This window comes from Canis lupus, chromosome 12, assembly GCF_048164855.1.
Source record: "Canis lupus baileyi chromosome 12, mCanLup2.hap1, whole genome shotgun sequence".
Classification (NCBI taxonomy): domain Eukaryota; kingdom Metazoa; phylum Chordata; class Mammalia; order Carnivora; family Canidae; genus Canis; species Canis lupus.
Window position 1 is genome coordinate 5,848,412 of NC_132849.1, and position 24,597 is coordinate 5,873,008.

The 24,597-nt window shown below is 44.2% G+C and overlaps 4 protein-coding genes across 5 annotated transcripts in view; 2 read left to right on the forward strand and 2 right to left on the reverse strand.

Annotated features, from left to right (window-relative positions):
- Positions 1–24,597, reverse strand: part of LOC140600982 (histone H4-like) — a 53,498-nt gene that overhangs the window by 27,893 nt on the left and 1,008 nt on the right. The window lies entirely within an intron of this gene.
- Positions 6,456–7,687, reverse strand: LOC140600992 (histone H2B type 2-E). Its single transcript, XM_072769379.1, has one exon. The coding sequence runs from the start codon at positions 7,295–7,297 to the stop codon at positions 6,917–6,919; it is 381 nt and encodes a 126-aa protein (XP_072625480.1). The 5' UTR covers positions 7,298–7,687; the 3' UTR covers positions 6,456–6,916.
- LOC140600986 (histone H2A type 2-A) lies at positions 7,557–8,160 on the forward strand. The gene has a single exon (XM_072769374.1). It carries the CDS (start codon positions 7,656–7,658, stop codon positions 8,046–8,048), a length of 393 nt encoding a protein of 130 aa, XP_072625475.1. The 5' UTR covers positions 7,557–7,655; the 3' UTR covers positions 8,049–8,160.
- Positions 8,315–24,276, forward strand: LOC140600980 (histone H3-like). Of its 2 annotated transcripts, XM_072769366.1 has the most exons (3): positions 8,315–11,379; positions 15,384–15,550; positions 23,695–24,276. In XM_072769366.1, the coding sequence occupies exon 1, from the start codon at positions 8,989–8,991 to the stop codon at positions 9,511–9,513; it is 525 nt and encodes a 174-aa protein (XP_072625467.1). In that variant the 5' UTR covers positions 8,315–8,988; the 3' UTR covers positions 9,514–11,379; positions 15,384–15,550; positions 23,695–24,276. The 2 variants fall into 2 exon arrangements, 1 of the variants encoding a protein (XP_072625467.1); XR_012004057.1 differs by lacking the exons at positions 8,315–11,379; positions 23,695–24,276 and adding an exon at positions 17,364–23,683 and having other exon boundaries at positions 11,389–15,550.

A 24,597-nucleotide genomic window follows, 5' to 3' on the forward strand; every position in this document is an offset into this window, starting at 1 on the left:
CCTGCTTGTGCTCTCAAATACTTTTTTAAAAAAGTGAAAATTTCAGTCCTCAGTAATGTGATCTGCTGGGTGATTCTGATGAATGCTGAAATGTGAGAGCCACTAAGAAGTCTAGACATTTTAGATTTGAATACAGCGATAATAATGGTGATAGTTAGATATGTTGAATTAGGATTATATTTTGCAGGTAAAATTAACAGGTTTTGCTGAGGAATAAGATTAAAAGCAAAACCCATAACTTTTTGTTTGAAAAACTGGTGCTGTGATCTTTGTTTTTGTTTTTTAAGATTTGTTTATTAGAGAGTTGGGGTGGGAGGAAAATAGTAAGGGAGAGAATCTCAAGCACACTGCTGAGCCGGGAGCCTGAGGCAGGGCTGATCCCAAGACTCAGATTCTGAGCTGAAATGGAGTCAGCCACTTAACGTACTGAGCCATCCAGGTGCCCTTGAACAATTGGTGCTGTTAATCAGGATGTAGTACTGGGAGGAGGTATGGGGTTGGGGCATTGAAGAGTGATCCAGAATTCTGATTTAAATTTGAAAAGCTTTTTGATATTCAGGTGGACATATGGAGTTGGCAATTTGAGAGCTGGCATGTAGAGCTCAGTGAAAAGAACACACACACACACACACACACACAGCAGTGGGGATGAAGGCTTACCCTTAAAGTAACAGACAATTTATCCTTATGTTTCCTTCAAGACTTTATTTCTTCTTATGTGTTTGGCATGAGGTACAGCTGATAGTCCTATAATATATATTACTGACTGTAGCATTTACTTTTCTCCTTCTGTTTTTCTAATAGTATCCTGATTTTGATTAAGGAATCCACTTAATCCTTTATGTGTCTCTCAAACTTGTCCATTGTAATCACCTGGAGAACTTTAAAAACTACTCATACTTGGATGCCACCTCCAGAAATTCTGATGTAAGTGTTTTGGGGAGCAGTCTGCACTTTTGAAAAAGCCCTACAGGTAATTCTGACGGGCAGGCAAATTTGAGAACCACTGTCACATGTGCTTCCCAGAAAACGGATCTTACAGGGTTGTTCTGATTGATTTAAATGTAATCCCAAACCCCTTTGCGCATTGATTAGTTCAGGAATCTGGACCAATCTAATTAGCATACACATTTTAGAAATTGAAGTAACTAAGTAAGGAAATATAGAGTGCTTTTATCTTTTGGGAAAGAAGTTTCTTTGCTTTGAAGAACCAGGAAAGATGGTGTTCTCTGGGTGTGAAGGCAAAGAATAATTACAGAGGAAGGTACATGTTAGGGGAGAATCAGAAAACTGAACCACTGATGGGAGTCATCCAACTGCAAAGCCCTGCTGAACTGCCAGACATCCAGTTAAGGCCATTTGTCTGACATACTTTAATTTAAACTAGTTTGATTCTTCAATATTTGAGAAACAATTTCCCAACATAAAAGATGATAGACCTTTTGTCCTGAAAGATCTCAAAGAGGTCAAATAAGGTAGATAAAAAAAAATAGAGGTACTCCAAGTAGACATTTGGACTGTCTTCAAGTGTTAAAATCAATATTTCACCAGGACCAGAGATTAATATTACTATCAAGAAGGAATGTCTGGGGATTTAAGGAAATCTGAGATTTCGTTTAAAAATTTAAATGGGGCACCTGGGTGGCTCAGTTGGTTAGGCATCTGCTTTCAGCTGGGGCCATGATCCTGGGATCCTGGGATGGAGCCCCACATGGGGCTCCCTGCTCAGAGGAGAGCCTACTCCTCCATCTCCCTCTGCTTGCTGCACCCTCTGCTTGTGCTGTGTCAAATCTTTTTAAAAATTAAAAAAAAAAAAAGAAACTAATGTAATTCTATTGCTAAAATTTTAGTATTTGTATGTTTCTTAGGCTGCCATAACAAAGTACCAGAAATTGAGTGGCTTAAGACAACAGAGCTTTATTATACCATACTTCCAGAGGCTAGAAATCTGAAGTCAGTGTGCTGCCAGGGCCCTGTCCCTCTGAAGGCTCTCAAGGAGAATCCTTCCTTATTTTTCAGCTTCTGGTAGCTCCAGCCATTTTTTGGCATGTGACAGCATGACTCTGACTTCTGGCTCAGTTTTCTTCCTGTGTGTTTCTTGTCATTGTCATAAAGACACTAGTCACCTGGGATTAGGGCCCACCCTAATGACCTCATTTTAAATTGATTAGAGGCATACCTCATTTTATTATGCTTTGGAGATATTGCTTTTTTTTTATATAATTGAAGGCTTGCAGCAGCGCTAACTGGAACGAGTCCATTGGCACCATTTTTCTGATACCATTTGCTCACTTAGTGTCTCGGTCACATTTCGGTCAGTCTCACAATATTTCAAACTTTTCATTATTATAAAAAGTTTGTTATGGTGATGTGTGATCAGTGATTACAGCTTGCTGAAAACTCAGATGATTGTTAGCAATAAAATGTTTTGTAAGTAAGGTATACATATTGGAGTTGACATAATGCTATTGCACACTTAATAAAATATAAACATAACTTTTATATGCACTGGGTAACCAAAAATTTCATTTGACTTGATTTACTTACAGTGGTCTGGAACCTAACCCACAGGATCTCAGAGGTATGTCTGTACATCTCTGCAAAGACCCTATTTCCAAATAAGGCTACATTCTAAGTCACTTGGGAGTGAGATTTCAACATATCTATTTATTTTCTTTTTAAATTTTTTTAAAGACTTTATTTATTCATGAGAGAAGAGAGACAGGAAGAGACACAGGCAGAAGGAGAAGCAGGCTCTGTGCAGGGAGCCCGATGTGGGACTCGATCCCCGGGACCCCAGGAGCACACCCTGGGCTGAAGGCAGGCACTAAGCTGCTGAGCTATCCAGGCGTCCCTAACATATCTTTTTAGAGGACAAAATTCAACCCGTAATAGTAGTCAACAGCTGTGATATGCTGAATATTGCCTCCAAATATGTCCACATCTAAATCCCTAGAATCTGGGAACATTACCTTATATGGCAAAGGGGACTTTACTAATATCATTTTGAAATAGGAAGATTATCCTCAATTATTTGGATGAGCCCCAAATGTAATCACCAGGGCCCTTATCAGAGTAAAACAGAAAGGTCAAGAGAGGAAAAAGGTGATGAAAGAAGAGAGAGATTTGAAGATGATATGATGCTTTGAAGAGAAAAGAAGGGACTGTGAGCAGAGAAAGGCCCTCTAGAAACTGGAAAATGCAAATGGATTCTCCCCCTTGAGCCTCTGGAGAACAGTCTTGGTTTCCACTTGATGAAACTGATTTTACACTTCTGATCTCCAGAACTGGAAGAGAATACATGTGTTTTAAGCCACAAAGCTTGTAAGAGTTGACCCTTGAACAACACATTTGAACTGCACAAGTTCACTTGTACACTTTTTTTTTATAAATACAGCACAGGACTCTGTTTTTTCTTAACAAAAAATATGATGTATGATGTAAGTATGATTTTAACATTTTCTTTAGCCTACTTTATTGTAAGAAAATAGTATATAATACATATAGCATAAAAACTATGTGTTAATGATTGATATTATCAGAAAGGCTTCCTTCCAGTCAATAGTAGGCTATTAGTAGTTTGGGTGGAATAAAAATTCATATGCAAATTTTAGACTGCTCAGGTGTCAGTGCCCCCAATCCATTGTTGTTCAATGGTCAACTGCAAAGACTTTCCAATTAGGCCATAGGAAACTAACAGCTATATATAGGATATTTTTTGATAATTGGAGAAATTTGAGTATGGATTGCATATACTTAATATTATTAAGTCAGTATTAAATTTGTTGAGTGTAATGATGGTATGTAATTATATAGGAGAATGTCTTTAAGGGAGATGTGCTAAAGTATTTAGGGAAAAGTGTCATGATGTTTGTAACTTAAATTGTTCAGAAAATGTGTAAGTGCATGAAAAGTCATAAGGCAATTGCAGCAAATAGTAACAACTGGTGAATCTAGGTGAAGATATGGTTGAAGATCTTTTTTTTTCAACTTTTCTGCAGGTTTGAACTTCCCCTCCTTGAGAAATTTTTTAATTGTAATTAAAGACTACTACAGAGTAGTGTCTTTACTACTAGTATAGAAGTAAAAGTGTCTAGCTTCTATCGACATCATCCATTTTATTTTTGCAATAAATTAAATCTGTTAACTGATGCAATTTCAACATGAACATATAAGATTTCTCACCTCATTAAAGGGCTTCTGTTTGAGAGTAATCGTCCATATATTACCTAGAACTCTGAATGTTATTTCTTGCTCATCATACTTGCTCTACTCATTAAAGATAATAGGGACTTACGTGATTGCACTAGTCCAAGGATACTCAAATCACATTGGCTTTGACATTTGGTTATTCTGTCTTCTAAAATCTAAGGTTAAAACTGAAGTTGGATAGGGGATTTTAGTCAAATACTGCGACTAAAGTCATTTTCAGGGAGAAAATGTATCTTGACATGTTACAGTGATTCAAAGTGTTTTCAGAAAGAGATAGATCTGCAAAAGAGCAAGAATCAGACTTTCTGCACCAAACTCCTTTCTCTTCCCTGAATTCCAGATTATCATATTTCATACTTCTGTTTGGGAATTTGTTCTTTCCTATCTGATTCCTACTTGATTTTTGCACTCGGATAGCAACCAGGAATCTCACAATTCTGTCCAAAACAGTACTCTTGGATTTCTCCCTCCAAATCTATTCATCACTCATGTCAGTAAATAGAAGCTCTAAGTGCTCTATCCAAAAACCTGCATTAATCCTCTATTCTGTCATAACCTACATTTAGTTAATCAGTTTCAGTTAAAATATCTTCACTACTTCCCAGATCTCCACTGAAACCATCTATCTCTCACCTGCTACTGTTCCCTGCTTCTACTCTTGCTCTCCTATAGTCTATTTTTTAACATAGCATCCTGGGGGAGCTTTAATAACAAGTCAAATAATGTCATTACTCTGATCAAACCCTCCAAGGGCACTCCAACTCATTTAGAATAAAACAAAATCTTTGCAATGGCCTATGAGACCTCTCCATGGCCTGTATGATCTGAACCTCAACTAACTCCCTGATCTTTTATCCCTGCAGATATTTCCTTTGCTCACTAGTATGTGCTTCAGCCATACTAGTATTGCTTATTCCTTGAACTCACCAAACTTGTGTCTGCCTCAGGGTCTTTGTAAACAATACCAGTTCTTAGAATACTCTTTTCCAAACAGGCTATGGCTCACCATCTTATTCAGGCCTCTGTTCAAATATTAACTGATCAGACCTATTATGCATGCTGTATTCTATATGTTGTACATCATAGAACATATCATTCCCTGAATATTATACTATTACACACTTCTTTCATTTGCTTGTTTTCAGCCTCCACCAACTAAAATGTAGCTTTATGTGGATAGGGACTTTTTCTTGTTTACTACTGCATCCCCAGCATGTTTTACTTATCTCAGGGTGCAAAATGTTCCCCCCCCCTCCTTTATTGCAGGAAATGGTGTGTACACTCACAGTGGAGCCTGAACAGATGTCCGTTTTGCTTTTGGACCTGTGAGTGTAAATTCTGGTGGTAAAGGGAACTATTATTGATGGGTAATATAGTTATACTGAGTTCCCTCCACCTTTAAGAATTAGCTATTTTTAGCTTTCCTACCCATATTCAGAGATTCCTCAGAACCAAATGGTGACTAATGAAGGTAGAAAGGCAAAGTTCTATGCTATATTTGGTGCCCTGAATTAATGAGGAAATAAAACTAGTTTTGGATATATTATCAACAATTCTGGGAAAGGAAATTTTCGGAAAAAGCAAGCATCTGGGTGGTAACTGAAAACTGCCAACAGGTTCTTACCAAGTAACATGGCAGCTACGTAGTCAGGGTCAGTGCTTATCAAACATGAATCACCTGGAGTGTTCCAGAGGCAGTTCATCCTTGCCTCACCCAATGTGCATGATTTGGGTTTGGTGGAAGTAATAGTTTTAGGGAAAAACTGATTCAGGATCAAATGGCCTTTGAACTATTCTAAGGACTGCTTTTAAACATCTAGTCTCAAAAATGGAAAAGGCCCTTTTTTTTCTCTAATATTTAGTGCCCCTATTTTCAGAGGAAGAGAAAGAATTGTTTCAGGCAAGTGACAAAACATCTTTAAGACAACTAAGTTTTAACAATGTTTCATGACGTTTTAGGATTAGCAGCCCAAGTTCTGGAAATCCCGGAGTATTTTATATACTCTTTCCTCCTTCCTTATCCAGGTTGTAAAATAGCAGAACTACCACTATGAACAATTGTGGAGCTTCTCAACACCTGAGCAAGTTTACCATGGAAAAGTGGTTTTTGTATTATCTTATTCTGATAGTTTAAGTCTCCAATTTGAGCAATATGGATTCAGTGCAGCTGAGAGGAATTTCGAATTAAGGACAGGAGCGTTGATAAACTACAAATTACTGCAATGACAGAATCAAGGCAGAGATACACAATAAAAGTTTACTTCTAGGTGGGGGGCGTGGTTTCAAAAGTATTGTTTTGCATTTTTACAAAAACATGAATCTTCCAGAGCAAGAAAAATGGCAGTAACAGGCACGTACCTAATTGCTTTAAACACTCCTTACCACTGATTTCCACAACCTGGAGACTTAGGTTGAATACCACGTCTTGTTAACCGCCCACTACTAGAGCTCTTTTTGAAAATACACGTACTCTGAGCTCTCCACAATGGTAAAGAATCAAGTTCCACCTTGAGTTCCTTTCCTGTCCTCCAAAAGAAAATATCGATACAGACCAGGGAAGCGAAGTTAAGTAATAGGAAAAAATAGGTATTTTGAAAAGTAGAGACGAAACAGCTCCTTTCGGCGAGAACGTGGGTGGCTCTGAAAAGAGCCTTTGGAGTCAGGCGGCCGGCGACCCCGGCGGGCGCCGCGTCCCGGCAGGGACTCACTTGGAGCTGGTGTACTTGGTGACGGCCTTGGTGCCCTCGGACACGGCGTGCTTGGCCAGCTCGCCGGGCAGCAGCAGGCGCACGGCCGTCTGGATCTCCCGGGAGGTGATGGTGGAGCGCTTGTTGTAATGCGCCAGGCGGGAGGCCTCGCCGGCGATGCGCTCGAAGATGTCGTTGACGAACGAGTTCATGATGCCCATGGCCTTGGACGAGATGCCGGTGTCGGGGTGCACCTGCTTCAGCACCTTGTACACGTAGATGGAGTAGCTCTCCTTGCGGCTGCGCTTGCGCTTCTTGCCGTCCTTCTTCTGGGCCTTGGTGACCGCTTTCTTGGAGCCCTTCTTGGGCGCGGGAGCGGATTTCGCCGGCTCGGGCATGGCGGGAAGCACAAGCAAACGGCGGGCACACGGGAGAAGGGACGCCGCCACCGCCGTCAGGCCCAAGCTACCGGAAGCGCCTCGGTACTTAAAGAGGCCGTAGGCAAATTAAGGTTCTGCTTACGCCGCGTCGTGATTCGCGAGTTTTCAGCGGCGCTCCAGCGAGGGGGACGAGATTATGTAAATGAACGGATGCTGGCTGAGCCACCCTATTGGTCGAACGGACAAAGCTCTGCTTTAGCCAATCGCAGTGCTCCGCAGACAATCCCGGTTCTGCCTATAAAAGGGTGAAGTGGCGGACTCTGGGGCGACTTTCTCGGTCGTCGAGCGGGAGGTGTTTGCAGTGAGCGTCGCTGTCATGTCTGGTCGTGGCAAACAAGGAGGCAAGGCCCGCGCCAAGGCCAAATCGCGCTCGTCCCGCGCCGGCCTGCAGTTCCCAGTGGGCCGCGTGCACCGGCTGCTGCGTAAGGGCAACTACGCCGAGCGGGTGGGGGCCGGCGCTCCCGTCTACATGGCGGCCGTGCTGGAGTACCTGACGGCCGAGATCCTGGAGCTGGCGGGCAACGCGGCCCGCGACAACAAGAAGACGCGTATCATCCCCCGCCACCTGCAGCTGGCCATCCGCAACGACGAGGAGCTCAACAAGCTGCTGGGCAAGGTCACCATCGCCCAGGGCGGCGTCCTGCCCAACATCCAGGCTGTGTTGCTCCCTAAGAAGACGGAGAGCCACCACAAGGCGAAGGGCAAGTGAGGCCGGCGTCCGGAAGCCCAGCCAGCCCTGGTCTCGAAGGGGACACCTGTGAAATCCAAAGGCTCTTTTAAGAGCCACCCACTCTGTCAAATAAAAGGAGTTGTATACAGTGTCCACCTCTGCCAGTCTTGTGCGGAGGCCCAAGGCGTGGAGGGGGAGAGGGGTTGTCCCTCAACGGTTCCTCGACCCCGAGCCTTGGGCGCTCGGCCTTCTTGACCTGGTCTGGTGGGTCGTGGACCTTAGGACTTGGTGGCGCAGCTGGGGGGGCCCGGACCCCCAGGGCGCAGCCACGGTCGACTCCGTCCTAAGAACTGAGAGGCGGTCCCCGACTCTTGCCTCGCGCGCAGCTCCCTCCCCAGTTCCCGAGGCCCGCGCCCCCGCCCCCACCCACACGCACGTGCACTCCCGGCCGGCAGGGCAGCGGGCAGTTTCCGGGAGTGAGTGTGGCGGGCCCGGTCCTCGGCTTAACTGAGCCGGCTTACTCCGGTAAGACTGGGTACTAGTCCCCACGTAGGTTTCTCGAGGCGGGGCCTTGCGCTCGGCAGGCGGTGGGATGTGATGGGACAACTTTCGGACCCGAAGAGCACCGACAGGCGGGAAAAAAGATCCGCCCGACCACCGACGGGGTTCCTAGAAGGTGACCGGGCGTTTTGGGGGGGACGGGACGTAAAGGCCAGATTGAGGCTGAGTTGGGGAGACCGCGTGGGAAAGAAGGGGGGGGGACCGTGTTCTAAAGGGGGCGAAGGGCTGAGGAGGAACATTCGGACACGGTGGCGATCAAAGATGACCCCCCCCCGCCCCCCCGCCCGCGGAAAGAAAGGAAAAACAAGCTAGGGAAGACCGTTGGCAACCTGGAGAGTAGAGAGCGAGGCGGGTGGGCGGGGCTAGGAGGATCCGCCCAGGCCAATCGGTGGCGCCGGGGAGGGTGACGTCGCGGCCAATGGACAGCCAGCGCGGGACTTTCAATTCTTGCCCCGCCCAATCGGAGAGAGACGGTGCCTATAAAGACCGCTGCGGCGGGCCGGGGCCCCGTTACTCTCCCAGCCGCTTCGCCATGGCTCGTACGAAACAGACCGCCCGCAAGTCGACCGGCGGCAAGGCCCCGCGCAAGCAGCTGGCCACCAAGGCGGCCCGCAAGAGCGCGCCGGCCACGGGCGGCGTCAAGAAGCCGCACCGCTACCGGCCGGGCACGGTGGCCCTGCGCGAGATCCGGCGCTACCAGAAGTCCACGGAGCTGCTGATCCGCAAGCTGCCGTTCCAGCGGCTGGTGCGCGAGATCGCGCAGGACTTCAAGACGGACCTGCGCTTCCAGAGCTCGGCCGTCATGGCGCTGCAGGAGGCGAGCGAGGCCTACCTGGTGGGGCTCTTCGAGGACACCAACCTGTGCGCCATCCACGCCAAGCGCGTCACCATCATGCCCAAGGACATCCAGCTGGCGCGCCGCATCCGCGGGGAGCGGGCTTGAGTGAGCGCTCGGCTCGAGGTTCCATCCTATCCAAAGGCTCTTTTCAGAGCCACCCACGACGGCACTCGGAAGTAGCTGTGCCACTTCACCTCCGCCTCCTGCCCCGGGAGGGTGGGGCGGTAGGGCCGTGGGGCTCCCTACAGGTAGCGCGGAGACCGTGGGTCGGATCCCGGGCGCCGCGTCGGCGGCCAGGACCCCCTGCCAGGCGGCCGCGTGCGCGCGCGCAACTCGCCCTGCTCCCGGGGCCTTTTTCTGGGGCGTCTTGGAAGTTCCCCGCCGGGGCTCGGGGGTGTTAAGCCGTCCGCGCAGGAGATGAAGGACTTGCGGGCTCGCGAGCGGGCCGGGGCGGCGAGGAATCGATAGGGGACGCTCGGGACTAGGCGCCCGCGCCCCCCGCGCCCCCGCCGGAAGTGACTCCGAGGAGATCTGGGCGGTGGGGGGAGGGAGAATCGGTCTCGGGCTCGCCTGATCTCTGTCGCGACAAGTTCGGGATTCCTCCAGCTTCGCTTGCGCGTCGGGTATCTGTAATGCCTTCCCTGGCTTCCCCGGGCAGCGGGGGGTTTAGCGGGTGCCACTCTCCCCGCCCCCCTTACTCCACCCAGTGTGTCCGGGGTCCCTCGTGCGCCTGAGGGACTTTGCCAGAGGCCTTACGCCCGCCCGGGCACACTCCCTCTCCCCAATCTTGCGCACCCCCCCCCCCCAACACACACCCCCGCCCGCCTTCCTAATGCCCGTGGACCTTAGGGAAGGCAGCATGGGCAGCTCCAGGCCGGAATGGGCCAACTCCGGGGACAGAGGGTCCGGCTTCTGTGGCCCAGCATTCCGTTCGGGGAGTCCTGTGGGCTTCGTTAGAGCAGCAGCAGTGGGGAAGGTGGGCCAGGATGCAAAAGCCCCCGTCACCAAGGCACCGCCCCCGGGGACCTCTCGTCGAGTATCCTTTCCTGCTCACGTCCATAGGAGGAGACTTGTTCTTTCAGAACAAGTTCAGGATTCCTCAGCTTTAAGTATACTTAATTCCTGCCTTTCTAGCCGGTAGCATGACCCCTCCTAACCTCTCCCTCTAAGCCAAAATCGAGATGGAACCGGGGCTGGGGGTGGAGGGCAGGAATATGTCTGACCCAAGGCTATTTGGGTGAGCTGCTCTTCGTTGGTCCTCTCTCTGCATCGGTTCATAACAGTGAGACTCCCGTGTGTTCTGGGAACGTCGCTAAAAACTTCGCCTGTGTGTGGATTCTCTCTCCACGCTCGGTTTGTCTGTTTTCTTCAGACAGGTGGGAACTTCTTCAGGTATCTGAGGGGTTACCCAGAGAAAGGAGAGATGTGGGGATTCTGGGCTCAAGTTCTTGGAAGAGAATAAAGAGGTACAACATGGTCCCCCTCAGGGAAATGAAGTTCCCCACTACTAGGAAATAATGAGGGTGTGGGCCTTAGGGATGATTTCTTGTACCATTTGGCAAGTGGATTTGCAAGCCCTCTTGGTGAGGTGGGCCCAAGTGTTGCAGAACCCCCTCCACAGAGCTGAGGTGCAAAGGCTCTTTCGATCTTAGATGACACCTTTTTTCAAAAAAGATTTTAGATATCTATTCATGAGATACAGAGAGAGAGAGAGAGAGAGGCAGACATAGGCAGTGGGAGAAGTAGGCTCCATGCAGGGAGCGGGACCTGGGACTCAATCCTGGGTCTCCAGGATCAGGCCCTGGGCTGAAGGTGGCGCTAAACAGCTGAACCACCCGGGCTGCCCATGACCCTTCTTTTTAACCTTAGTCACTTACTTCACCTGGAATAGGCCAAGACTTAGGTTTTCTGTTTTGTCATAGTCCAGTGACAGGTTAAACATTCCAATAAGAATTCACAAGAAGAGGAAAGGTAGGAAACTTGGTCTCTAAAGCTCCTGTTGCCTCTTCTGAAATGTGTCAGAAAGCAGGAAATCAGTGTATTTTTTTGGTAGGAACTGTGGCCCTTCCTCCAGGGTCACAGCAAGCTCCAGAGTATGGCCCCCCAGTTCCTATTCAGAACCGCTCTTTCCTGCTTAGACCCTCATTACAGAATAGATCCGTGGTCCTGGGTCTGTTCTCTGAATTAAGAAGTAGTAACTTTTGGTGGGGGCACCACCTTTGCACCCATCATCTCATCCATCTATGGCAAACCTTTCAGGGATGTAACAGGGCTTTCTGAGATACAATCTGAGGCTCTCAAGTGTGGCTGAACAGACCCTGGAAACTGATGTTGGTACAGGTGTCACTAATCAAATATCCTGTGTTTGCCCACAATATCACATTGCTTTCATTTACCAGTCTGAGGACCTCTAAAGGAAGTCTTCCTGTCTGAACCTCAAAGGGAAATTTATTGGCATTGTTGATACCCAGTCAGGAATAGAATAAAATCTTCTGTTCCCGCTACTGTAAAAGTCTTCCCTCCCAACAGTCTTTCAAATCTTATTTGTTTAGGAGACCGACACAAACTGAGTACATCAATATGAGATAACAATTAAAATGTAAGTTTTCGCATTTAATAATCTATAATGAAATCATTTTCTACTCTCAGATGAGAGTTAAAAGATAGGTAAGGACAAGGTATATAAGTGCTCTTTCTGTAATAATTAGCTTCTACACGGCCAGCTGACCTGCCGGAAAAGTTTACCTTGAGCCAGGGATTCTTAAGAAGTGAAAAACAGTCTTTGCTCAGATTTAAATCTGCCTCAGGGTAGTGGGTATGTGTACATATGTAGAGGTAAATTACATGGTATGGCCCTGTTGACACCACTTTTGCTTCTTTTTTTAAGATTTTATTTTCATTTATTCACAGACACAGAGAGAGAGGCAGGCAGAGAAACAGGCAGAGGGAGAAGCAGGCTCCCCACAGGGAGTCCAATGCTGGACTCGATCCTGGATCCCCTGGGATCAGGCCCTGAGCCGAAGGCAGATGCCCAACCGCTGAGCCACCCAGGTGTCCTACTTTTGCTTCCTTGGAAGAGGACTTGGGCATCTGGGTTCACACCCTCCCCTGGTCATCCTTCTCCACATCCCTATCTCAACCTTCTCATATTCTCCTCCTCTTTCTCTGTGAGGCCCACCAATATTCCTGGTTTCATCCATGCTGGCCTCGGCTTTTTCTTCTTTGCAACTCAAAGGAGATCATGGATTCCCTGCTTGCCATATCTCTGCCTTCCTAAAAGTGCTCCAAATGGGTGTTTTCTGCTGAGCTCCCTGTCTTGAGTGTACACCAATATTTCTAACTCCCTTGTGGCCAGATCCTTATGGATAAGTAATAGGCACTTCAAACTCATCTTATTTCTAAAAGTGCATCATCTTGCTTCCCAAAGCTACTTTCCCTCTTCCATATTCCCTATCTTGCTAAAAAATACCTTCATCCCCCAGTCTGTTCAGGGCAGAAGTACCTTCCTCTTGCCCTTTGTCCAAATTTCATGAGGCACCAAATGTTACCAAATCTACTTTCTAATTTTCAATTCCATCACCCATTCTCTATCCATCCATGGTCCCTGCATTAACTGAGGCACCCACCCACTCTGATCTAGATGATTAAGTATTCCGGCTAGACTGAGCCTTGCCACTAAGCTTCCACACTGTGTGAGAGCTACTTTTTTAAAAAGCACTGTTGTGAGCTTGTCATTCTCCTGTTTTAATTTTTTCCACTCCTTCCCATTCTCTTCTGTTTAAAGTCTACCTTCTTTTGCATGATAGTTCAGAGCAATGGAGGTTAATAGCCAGTAGGGACTCTGCAGTTAGAGAACTGAAATTTGATAGCCTTACCCAAATAACAAGTGTGTGACTTCAGCAGATAAATCTCTGTAGGCCTCACTTTTCTAATTTGTCAAATGGGGACAATAGCATCTTGCTAATAGTGTTTTGGGAAATATTAAAAGTGACAATTCCTGTAAGGAACCTAGCACAATGTCTGGTCCAGAATAAACAGTTAACTTTAGCTACTCTATTAACAGTTATTAAATTTAAAAGATCCCAGTAAGAATATACATTAATACTATATACATTAATATACATCTAGTTCCTGGTATTTCCCAGAGCCTCCCCAGCTTTGACGCTCTGGAGCCAAACAAGTCAATTCTGGCCGCACAGAATGTCTGTAGTTCCCAAATAAACAATGTCTTCACAAATTCTGTTTCTTCTATATAGAATTTCTTTTCTCCTCTTTTTCATAGGCCCAAGAACCCATGCTCATTCTTTAAGATCCAGCCCTACGTAGCCGCCCTTTCCTCCTTCATTTCTTTGGGCCTTCCTCCTTGCCTCTCCCTCGTCATAGACTTACACCCCTTCCTGTATTCTACCCTCAGCCTTAAGCCAGCAGCATTGTTTAGGGTGAAGATCATCTTGTTTTCTCTCTTGTTCAGCCCTGTGGCATCAGCACCCAAGCAGTGCCAGGCCTGCCACAGGTAGTCAGGAAATGCTTCACAAGGGAGCTGCCCTTTGACTCTTATAGGAAAAAGTTGGAACAAGATGCCCTAGTTCTTGGGGTCCTTGCAGTTATAGATCAGGAGCAGGTCTGAACTGGACTTCTGCAAAGAACTTCCAAGATCCTTAGGGTGTGTCTTGGAACATGGGGGCAAGAAACTTCCCATGGGCAGGGTATCTGGTAAACCTGTTTCTGGTGATAGTAACTGAGAAAAGAGTTCCCTGAACTATATCCCCACCAACACCCTCAATCTGTTCCTGGATGCAGATGATCTGGGGAGGAATGTCTGTCTTTATATCCCCAAAGACCTCTGATTCAGCCCTGCTAATTGGATTTTTTTGGGGATGTGATAGGGGGATGGAGGGGTGATCAGGAGCATACAGAGAAGTGGGAAGAAGAGGAGGGATGGCAGAGGAGAGAAGGGGAATGGAAAATGAAGTTCAGAGTCCTTGCTGCTACGAACTAGGGTTGAAGCCTGAGGCCCTTTGCTGATAGGACCAGGGCTCCTAACCCCTAACCAGGAAAAGACTCTGAAGAGAAAAGACTGGGATCTCTATATCTTCACTTGTAAAGCAGGATCATAATTGCACTCACATTAGTAATGTCATGAGGCTGAAAAAACACCACACAAGATGCTTGGAACAGAGCCTTACATGTGGTCATAAATCAGTATTATATTAATTACATTATTAATATCGAAGATAGAAATATTAGTGACATTAATATGAATTGATGCAAGTCCAAGTTACAACCATGTCAGGTTACAATCATGACACATAAAAATTGACGAATAATTTTAAATATACAACCAGCTTCTAGACTGTGTGGCTCAGGCAGTAATAATATCCAGGTCCAGGTTCCTAGATGGTTTATGGCTCATTTTCATGGCTCAACTCTCATCATTCAATTTCACAATAACCCTGGGAGGGAGGAAGGCTTTAAAAAAAATTTTTTTTTAATTCTTATTGAATACTTGAAGAAACAAAACCTGATGAGTGCAACACACGTGGGAATGTGGGTTGCCCAGCCAGAGAATAGCCTTGAGCTTGAGTCTTGTGTTTTGCTTTTCATTTTATATTAGACTAATAGCTTCAGAAGAAAGCAATATATGTAATAGTTACAGAGATACAGTATTACTGTATAGCTATAGTAGCTCTGATTTCTGTTGACTTCAAACTACATTACTACCTACTGCATATTCACCCTCATCTAAAAATCAAAACAAGTTGTACAAATGGATTCCCATCCCCTCTTAGGAGATGCACCTTGATATTTTCAATCCTATTATACTCCATTAATAAGAGATACAGTTTCCTGTTTTCTGAATCCATTTTCTGGCTGCTTCTGGTTTACAACCTGCAACTGAAAATCACTACAACTGAGAAAATTATGAAGAACACAGTAAAATCATCACTGAAATGAATAATTATTTTGTTTAGCAGGAATCCCAGCATCTCTTCATACCTAGAAGGACATCTATGAGTTTGCAGCATCTGTGGGAATCATTCTTTGGGCTGTGTGAGGAGCCATGCAGCATAACGGATGGCATGCTGTGGCAGGTGGCAGACAGAGAAGTTTTGATGAGTTCTCCAGAAGTTCAGAGGGAAAGGTCACTTTTTTTTTTTTTTAAGATTTTATTTATTCATGAGAGTCAGAGAGACAGAGACACAGGCAGAAGGAGAAGCAGGCTCCCTGCGGGGAGCCTCTCATGAGGGACTTGATCCCAAGACCAGGACCCGAGCCAAAGGCAGACACTCAAACTCTGAGCCACCTAGGTGCCTGGGGAAAGGTCACTTGTAACAGGGACTCAGGGAGCTCTTCCTGTAGGCTGGAAGTACAATGAAAGTGCCTGGCTGAGGTAGGTAGACCAATCCAGACAGAGGAACCAAAGAAAGACAAGGAGAACTGTGTGTGGTGGCTGGTCCACAGGGTGGGCCAAGGTCAGGAATGAAAAATGACTTTTTGGTGGTGGGGACTTTGAGGTCAGCTTATTGGTCTTTTGGGGGGTCAGCATGTCAAAACTGGGGAGGGGTCCATTTTATTCTGTCAACAGTGTAGGGGGAAGGATTACAGAAGAGGAAGCAGAATATTTAACATAGAGATGCTCAGAAATATTAGTGGGAGTATAGCTTAGGGGCACCTGGGTGGCTCAGTAGGTTAAGCGTCTAACTCTTGACTTTGGCTCAGGTCATGACCTAAGGGTCGTGAGATGGAGCCCTATGTCAGGCTCACACTTGGCATGGAGCCTTCTTAAGATTTTCCCTCTCCCTCTGCCCCTCCCCCCCAACTTGTACACATGTGCTCCCTCTCTCAAAAAATATAAAGAAATATCAGTAATTGGAGGAAGGCAAATTAAAGCAATAGGAGATGTCACTTTACTCTGGATACTCTGGGAAATATTGGAAAGCTGAATAATGTGAAGGGTTATCCAAGATGGAGGGCTCAGATGATTGGCACCCTACTGGTGGGGTGTGGAACTAGGGCAGCCATTCTGAAGAGCAGCCTGGAACTTTGCCCAATTAAGGATACACATCTGTTTTTGGATATTTATTCAAAACCTCATACAGGTCTATCAGTGCACATGACAAGGATGGTGGGACATAACATTAAAAATAATGTGGGCATTTGTCACTGGGAGAGTAGATGGAGAAAGTGTGGTGGATTCACTCCATGGAGGACTCTGCAGCAGAAAGGGTGGATGAAAGGGACACATAACAAGGACAGACCTTAAAAACATAGTTCTGAGGGAAACGCGACAATAATCAGAATTCAATGTAAAACACGATTTACATAAATCAAAAATACATTAATATATTTTGTAATACATAGAAACAAGATACTTTAAGCATAATAGAATGGTTTTCTACATGGAGTGAAGGAAAGTTCGGGAAATGAGGAAAAGAAAACAAGGCAAGGGAGGGAAGCGCCTTAAGCAGGTGGGTAACAGAATCAGAGAGGTATATAAAGAAGGTTAATCTGGATGAAGGTACAAGAGGAGTCAGAGGTGAACAGTGCCCAAGGCAGGAGGCCTAGTCACAGGCCACACGGACGTAGCAGATGACGGGTGCTGAGGATGAGAACAAGGAAACCAGACACAGCAATGGAGTAGAGGGAAAATTTTGACATTTTTGGACATAGAAGATTGCCTGAGCCTGGGTGGGGGAAGGAACAGATGAGGTTGTTGTGGCAAAAAGTAATCAAAGGTATCTTGGGACCTCCCTGCCTGAAGGACTAGAAGGATCATGCCACCTTCACAGGAAAAGGCAGCCTGGAAGAAGGCGCTGCTGAGGGGGTCACTTCAAGCCACACAGTGTCAGAGCTGTCAATAGGCAGTGGGAAGTAGCCCAGTCCTTCAGGCAGCCAGGAATATAGATCGGGAGGTAGATATAGAGACCCAGCTGGATTCTCTCATCTGTCCTCAGGAGCTAGAGAAACACTTGGAGTTCTTGAGAAGAGCTTGAAAAGAGAAGGTCCAAAGGACAGGCCTCTTAGGAACATCTACACCACTGAAGGATCTAGTGGGAATGGAAGCTGGTTTTGTCCCAAAACCAGAGGAAAACTATGAGAAAATTGGACAAGATGGGGTCCTTACCATCATCAGTATTGTATGGTTTTATTAAATGAATATGGCAAATGTATTAAGATCCTATTATTCATGATTTGAAAATTTTAGACAAATATTTCAGTAAGATTCAAGAGCACCATAATGTATTAGAGAATACCAAGTAATTTATGCTACATAAACATCAGTTTCTTGCTTTGTAAAATAATGTTTACCTTATGGGGTTATTCTAAGATTTGAAATGGTACATGGTAGGTATTCAATATATGGAAACTATTACGCATTCTTTTATTTAAAAATTAATTCAAATCAGGGACGCCTGGGTGGCTCAGTCAGTTAAACACCTGTCTTTGGCTCAGGTCATGGTTCTGTCTGGAGTCCTGGGATTGAGCCCCAGTTGGGCTCCCTGCTCAGTGGGGAGTCTGCTCCTCCCCCACCTTGTGCACATGCTCGCTCACTCTAGCTCTCATTCTCTCAAATAAAATCTTTTAAAAATTAATTCAAACCAAAGAGAGATATCTAAATTCAACCCAAATACCCACCTCAAATTTTGGGAATGGGGTTTCCGTGCCTCCTGCCATCACCATCTCTTTTTCCAATATCTTCTTGAGTCCTGCTGCCACCATTCTTGTCCAGGATCCTCTATGGTTTACAACAGCCTCCTTATTGGTTTCACTTTCTTATTCTCGGCCCACTTCAGTCCAGCTTGCACCCAAAAGATCACTCTCAACTTACCCATAGTCAACCCAGATCTCTAGGCTTTATTCTTTTGAGTCTAATATCCTCTGCCTGGTCTCAGGTTCCAAGATTCAGCTCTTTAGGGTATAGTTAGCTGTGGTATTGTGCTATATAAGAAATATATATTTGGTCTTTGTCCCAGTTAAGCTTTCTCTAATTCTGTATAAACTCTATATAAACTTCTGTCTCAATCTGCCTCATTCTTATTAAAGGATGCAGTTTTTCATTTAATGGATATTATTTACTCAGACTCATGTTAATGGATATTCAGGTATTTTCCAGATTTTTGCCACTAAAAACACTGCCGCAATTTATTGTCTTTGTGCATATAAATATAAATAACCTGGAGTACATTTTCCAGTAATTTTGATAGTTACTGCTATTTGGAAAAATTGTTTTCCAAAAGTTTTGGTATACCTGGCTCTGGACATTAGCAAACTTTTAAATTTGGCTGGTTTGTTATTTGGTTCTGAATCTCATAGTCCCTCTCAGACACCAGGAGAAATAAGAAGTCAGGTGTACCCTGATCTTGCAAACTTTCTTAAGGCAGGGGGTCCTCTCCAGCCCATTGGGGCCCCTGCTCAGGGCTAAACTTTGAGCTCATGAGTAAGTATTCCTTAGCCAGGTTGCGATTTGGGGTTTGTTTCTTTAGTTGATCTTTTTTCCTTCCTCTCTTCCTTTGCTACTTGGTTTTTGCGTTTACTGTTTGAGAGGTTATTATTACATTTCATCTTACTGCATTGCAAAGTAGAAAAGGAAATGAAGGGCTGGTGGCCACTTGGGTTTGTCAGGATGAACTCCTGGGCCCTTGCTCACCCCCATTCCATCCTGGTCCTTGGTTCTGTAGGCTCAGAAATCTCATTTTGTTGGTAGGCTGGGGGGGGTGGGCTCCAAGGGCCTAGATCCCACTGACCAGACTCTTAAGGAACAAATGCATATACCCTAATACTAATTGTTATTAATAGGTAGTAGCATTTATTGAGTGCCATAGTACCAACTGCTTTGTAAATATTAATAATACATGTTATTCACGTAAAACCCTGTTACGGTAGGTATTCTTTTCCTCCTAATGCTACTAATAAAGAAAATGAGGTTCAGAGATTAAGGAATTTCCCCAAGGTTTCACTACTAGTAAAGTTAAGTGTGTTAGTTTAGTTAACTAAATAAGTAAAGTTAAGATCTTAACCTGAATGGTCTGGTTCTAGAAATCATGCTCTCTGGATATGCTACCTAGAGTCAGATACCATCTGCCTTGGAGGGTACCTGGGTGGTCACAATGCCATGGTTGTGTTTCCTCCCCTTGTTTCCAGCCCCCTTCTATAATATAGTTGTTGTGGGGGATCCCTGGGTGGCTCAGCAGTTTGGTGCCTGCCTTCGGCCTGGGCTATGATCCTAGAGTCCCGGGATCAGGTTCCACATCAGGCTCCCTGCATGGAGCTGGCTTCTCCCTCTGTGTCTCTCTGCCTCTCTGTCTCTCATGAATAAATAAATGAAATTAAACAAAATATATATATATGTATATATAGTTGTTGTGGTAAGAAATTACTTTGCTATGTTCATGGTTTCCCCACTCTATCACTGGACAAGCAATCCCAGAGTTCACTGAACACAAAGGCTCATAGGCCAAATGAAGAGAAATAGATCAAATCACACAATTAATTGAATCCATTTAACACATACAACAAGAAGGAAGGGGAAAGTAACGGGGAAGGTTAACACACCTAGAAGAGGGTACAGTGATGGACACAGTGTCCAACCCTGACTTACACAATCTGTTGTGCCTAGATCTGCTGCATCAGACATCCCTACTACTGGTGCTGCAGGTCAAAGGAATTTATAGCTGAGCATGAGTGAGGAGGCGGGAGGTGCCTGAAGCTAATTTATGCTCACCTGATCATGAGTAATCTGCAGAATAGCTATGGATTGCCCTGTGGGTAGCATGCAGGGCATATTCGGTCACAACAGGTATCACCAATGGATGGCTGATTTAAGGCTTGAATACTGGGTACCTCCGGTACCTCATGAATATTCAACATGGTTCTTGGCCCTTCCACTCTTTCCTAAATCTATGTTTACCAAACATACTCTATTTCTGTTAACATGTCTCAGAAGCCATGCTTATTTGTCATTTACAATTAGTTTCTTCTCAATTCATTTCTCTTACTATAGAAGAATTGAATACTTGAATTTTTTTTTTTTTTTTTGAGAGAGAGAGAGAGAGAGAGAGAGAGAGAGAAAGAGGGTTGGTGGAAGCAGGAGAGAGTCCGGGAGAGAGTCTTAAGCAGGCTCATGCCCAGTGCAGAACTTCAAGTGGGGCTCGATCTCACAACCCTGAGATCATGACTGAGCAGAAATCAAGAGTCAGATACTTATCCGACCGAGCCACCCAGGTGCCCCAAGAATTGAATATTCTTTTTTCTTTTTTAAATTTATTCATGAGAGACAGAGAAAGAGAGAGAGGCAGAGACACAGGCAGAGGGAGAAGCAGGCTCCATGCAGGTAGCCCGATGTGGGACTCGATCCCGGGTCTCCAGGATCACGCCCTGGGCTGAAGGCGGGCTCCAAACTGCTGAGCCACCCGGGGATCCCAGAATTGAATATTCTTAAGTAATACTTTTAATACATAACAGTCAACCCAGCTGGGGAATCTATTTGATTCTTTACGATGACCACATTTTCCTGGTTTAATCCTGAAAAATATGGCCCTGCCAACCTGTTCATACCTCTTTACCCACTGTCTACGTTCCTCTTGAAATTTTGGCTATACTGATTCCCCTCCGCACTAGTTACAGAGTGTGTAAGAACTAGATTGGGTGAAATTGGCAATAAATACATTAACTTTAATTTCTTTTTATGTCACTTCAGGGCTTTAATCTTTCACATAAATCTCTTGAATTTTAACACATTTCTGTGAAAAAGACAGGAATTCTCAGTAATGCTAAACATGAGAAACCTGAACTTTGACAAAGTTAGGAGTTGTCATGGTTCATATAGCCCAGGTTATCTATCTATCTAATGATAGAGGGAAAGCTATACATGCTTATTTTAAGAAATTCAAACAATTCAGAAATGTTCAACAAATGGAACAGGAAACCCAAACCAATAAATCCTTCTTAAATATTTATAAACCTTCCTGGTAATTCTGTATACAGCCATACATATTTATATATATACTAGTAACATTTTGTGTACATGGTAGTTCAGTTCTTTTGGTTCAAGTAGAGAAATAACACAGCCATCAATAATTAGAATATGAAGTACAGAGTGAAAGGCTTCAAAGGAAGAAAATAAGAATGTAGTTAAAGATGACTCAGGAGCAGCTAGCCTGGGTTTCTGGGAAGAAAATGCAGCTATTCAGACAAGAAGGGAGCCTGGAAAGGGAAGATAAGACTGCAAACTAAAAACAAACAAACAAATAAAATAAAAATAAAAGATTTAAAAAAATTTAAAAAAAATAAAAAAAATAAAAGACCACAAACTGATCCATTGTGAACTTTGATTAGCTACTGGGACACTTAAGTGCCTTTACTTCCACATGGAAGTAGACCTACAGACTAGATTCTATAATCATTTATATATAGTCTAGTGGAAGTCCTGAAATCACCCAAGGAGGGAACAGATGGCAGCCAGGGCTGGTTTACAGAGAGCATCTGAGTCACTCAAGGGTAGAAATGAGAAATAAGTTATTTCATTAGAGATTAAAGAGATTAAATAGCAACATATTCCTTACTATTACAGACAGTTAAGGACAATAACAAACAGCCATTTATTAGCACAAAAAGATGTATAATGTGTATTTGGTAATTTAGCAATACTCAGAGGCTGGATCCAGCTAACAGAAGATTCAATTATGCCATATAATTGTTTTTAGTTAATGAGACAAGATAGGAACAAGAATTCCTATTAAAATCACTGTAAAGAAGAGGCATAATTAATAGGTAAAGGACCACTGCTTGGAGAAACTTAAGACAAAAAAAGTATCCACTGATTATAAAATTCAATACTATTAACAACTCAAGCCAATATTGTTTAGGAAAACAAGGTGGCTACATTTTTCACTCATACATCTTTTATGTTTGCCACAAATGCTTTGAGGAAATAAGTGGTTTTACCTTTTTCCTTCTGTAACATTTTGTACTACAGAAAATTTACTAGGATCATTCACCTAGTGATTTACTTTTGTCCCTTCAAAGAAAGAAAACTTTAACATTTTGGTAAACAAATTAGGGCAATATATATTCAGATTTAAGTACTCTAGTTTCGGGACACCTGGGTGGCTCAGTGTTTGAGCGTCTGCCTTCTGCTGGGGGAGTGATCCTGGAGACTCAGGATTGAGTCCCACATCGGGCTTGGGCTCCCTGCATGGAGCCTGCTTCTCCCTCTGCCTGTTTGTCTCTGCCTCTCTCTCTCATGAATAAATAAAATCTTTAAAAAATAAAAAATAAGTACTCTAGTTTCATTTAAAGAAAAACTGTGAGAGAGATCAATGGTGCTCAAATCAGGTATCATAAAATCACCTGGGGGTCTTCTTAGAATTTCTCATTCAGTAAGAATGGGTGGATCCAAGATTTTGCATTTCTAACAAGTTCCCAGGTGATCTGATGTTCCTAGATTAGAGACTACACTTTGAGAACCACTAGTTTAGGACATATTTCTTGCCCATCTTCCATTGTTCTTTGAGTTTTCTTAGAACTTTTATTTCCTCCAGAATAGTTCAGTGAGGATCAGATTTATCCAATCCTTATTGCCCTTAAAATTAGAAAAAAAAAAAAAAAAAGACAAAAGACAAAAAAGCACAGTGCCATTTGCCACAAGCCCTACCTCCACAGGCAAGATTTCCCATTTCTCAGCTAGTGACTTCTGTAGTTTTAGGACTCCAATGGTAATTTTTGTCTGCATTTCTCATCATACTGAACCAGTGCAACACGGGCTATTCCACCATTTATGTAAGTGTGTGTGTATGTGTGTATAAATATATAATTTTTATGTATTTTTTCCTCCCCATTCTTATAAACTGCTAGAGGGCAAATCTCTGATCCTTTGGCTTTCTGGCACCTCCATTGCTAAACACCATGTTTTAAACCGAGTTCACCGTGTGTTTGAGGCTAATGAGAGCGGCCAAGTGTGGAGACCAATAAATAACGCAAGAGCTAGCCTATCTGTGGGGAGCTGACATAGTATTTCTTCTCTCAACCACATACACAGCCAATTTTATCTGTAAATTTATAAGCCTAGAATGCTGAAAAAAATTCTACTTGCGTGTAACAGCTGCAAAACTATAATTAGGCTTAAGGACAATGTGAACCTACCACATTTTAATCCAAATCAGGACAATTTAGTAGTGCAGAGAATGGTTTACTGCATTCTTTACCAAGCTGATATAGAACAACCTGCTTCATCAAAAATTGTGCTTTCTATATTGATGGGTGTTTTCCTATGGGTCTCTACAACAGGCTCTTACAGAAAAAGTCACATACCTGAATTAACTGTATTTCAACGAAAACATTGCAAAGATAGAGAGGCAGCATCTATAAAAGCCAAGCTGATGGGGGAACAGAGGACTGGCTGAGGACAAACCACAAGTCTGGGCCGCACATTGACAAGTCCTTGAAACAGGACATTCTTCTATGGACTCAAGACTCAACTCCCTCGATGTTAATACTTTGCTAAGAGCAAAAGGCAATCTTAGCCCATCCCCCAAGACCCTGTGCATCTAATTTAACATTAAAACTCCTTCAGAAATTTCCTTCTCTCTTAACCCCCTGAAAGATAGGTGTTGGCAATCATCCCCCATGCAGATGGCCCACTGATACGCATCTTAACCGTCTCAGGACAAAGGTTTTATTAGACGGTAATAAATGACCTTTTCCCCAATAATAGCTAGTCTCCTCAAGGTTCTGGAGACCTTGCTTCCAAAATTCCTTAGAGAGGACGCTATCCTCAAACCCCTCTCAGCTCCCAGGGATAATCAACCGTGGGCTTTTCCTGCCCACGGGTCCTGTCCCCTTGCTTTAATAAAACCATTTTGCACCAAAGACGTCTCAATTCTTTCTTGGTTGTTGGCTCTGGACCTCACCCCACCAAACCTCTAACCTATATTCCAAAACTTCAAAGCAGACTATATAACCATTATCATGGAAGCAAGTCTTCAGGAGTTATCTCCTCTTAAGTCTTTGACTTAATTCTTGGATATAGCATTTTAAAAGTATACTCCTTAAGCAGACAATATGCCAACTTGCTTGAAAACTGCACTGGTGAGCTCGTCTGACCTCATACTCTAGGTTTAATTTTTGAATGGTTGATGACTGGACTTAGGCTTTCAGTGCTCATGCACTGTTTGGGTTAAAAGATACAGA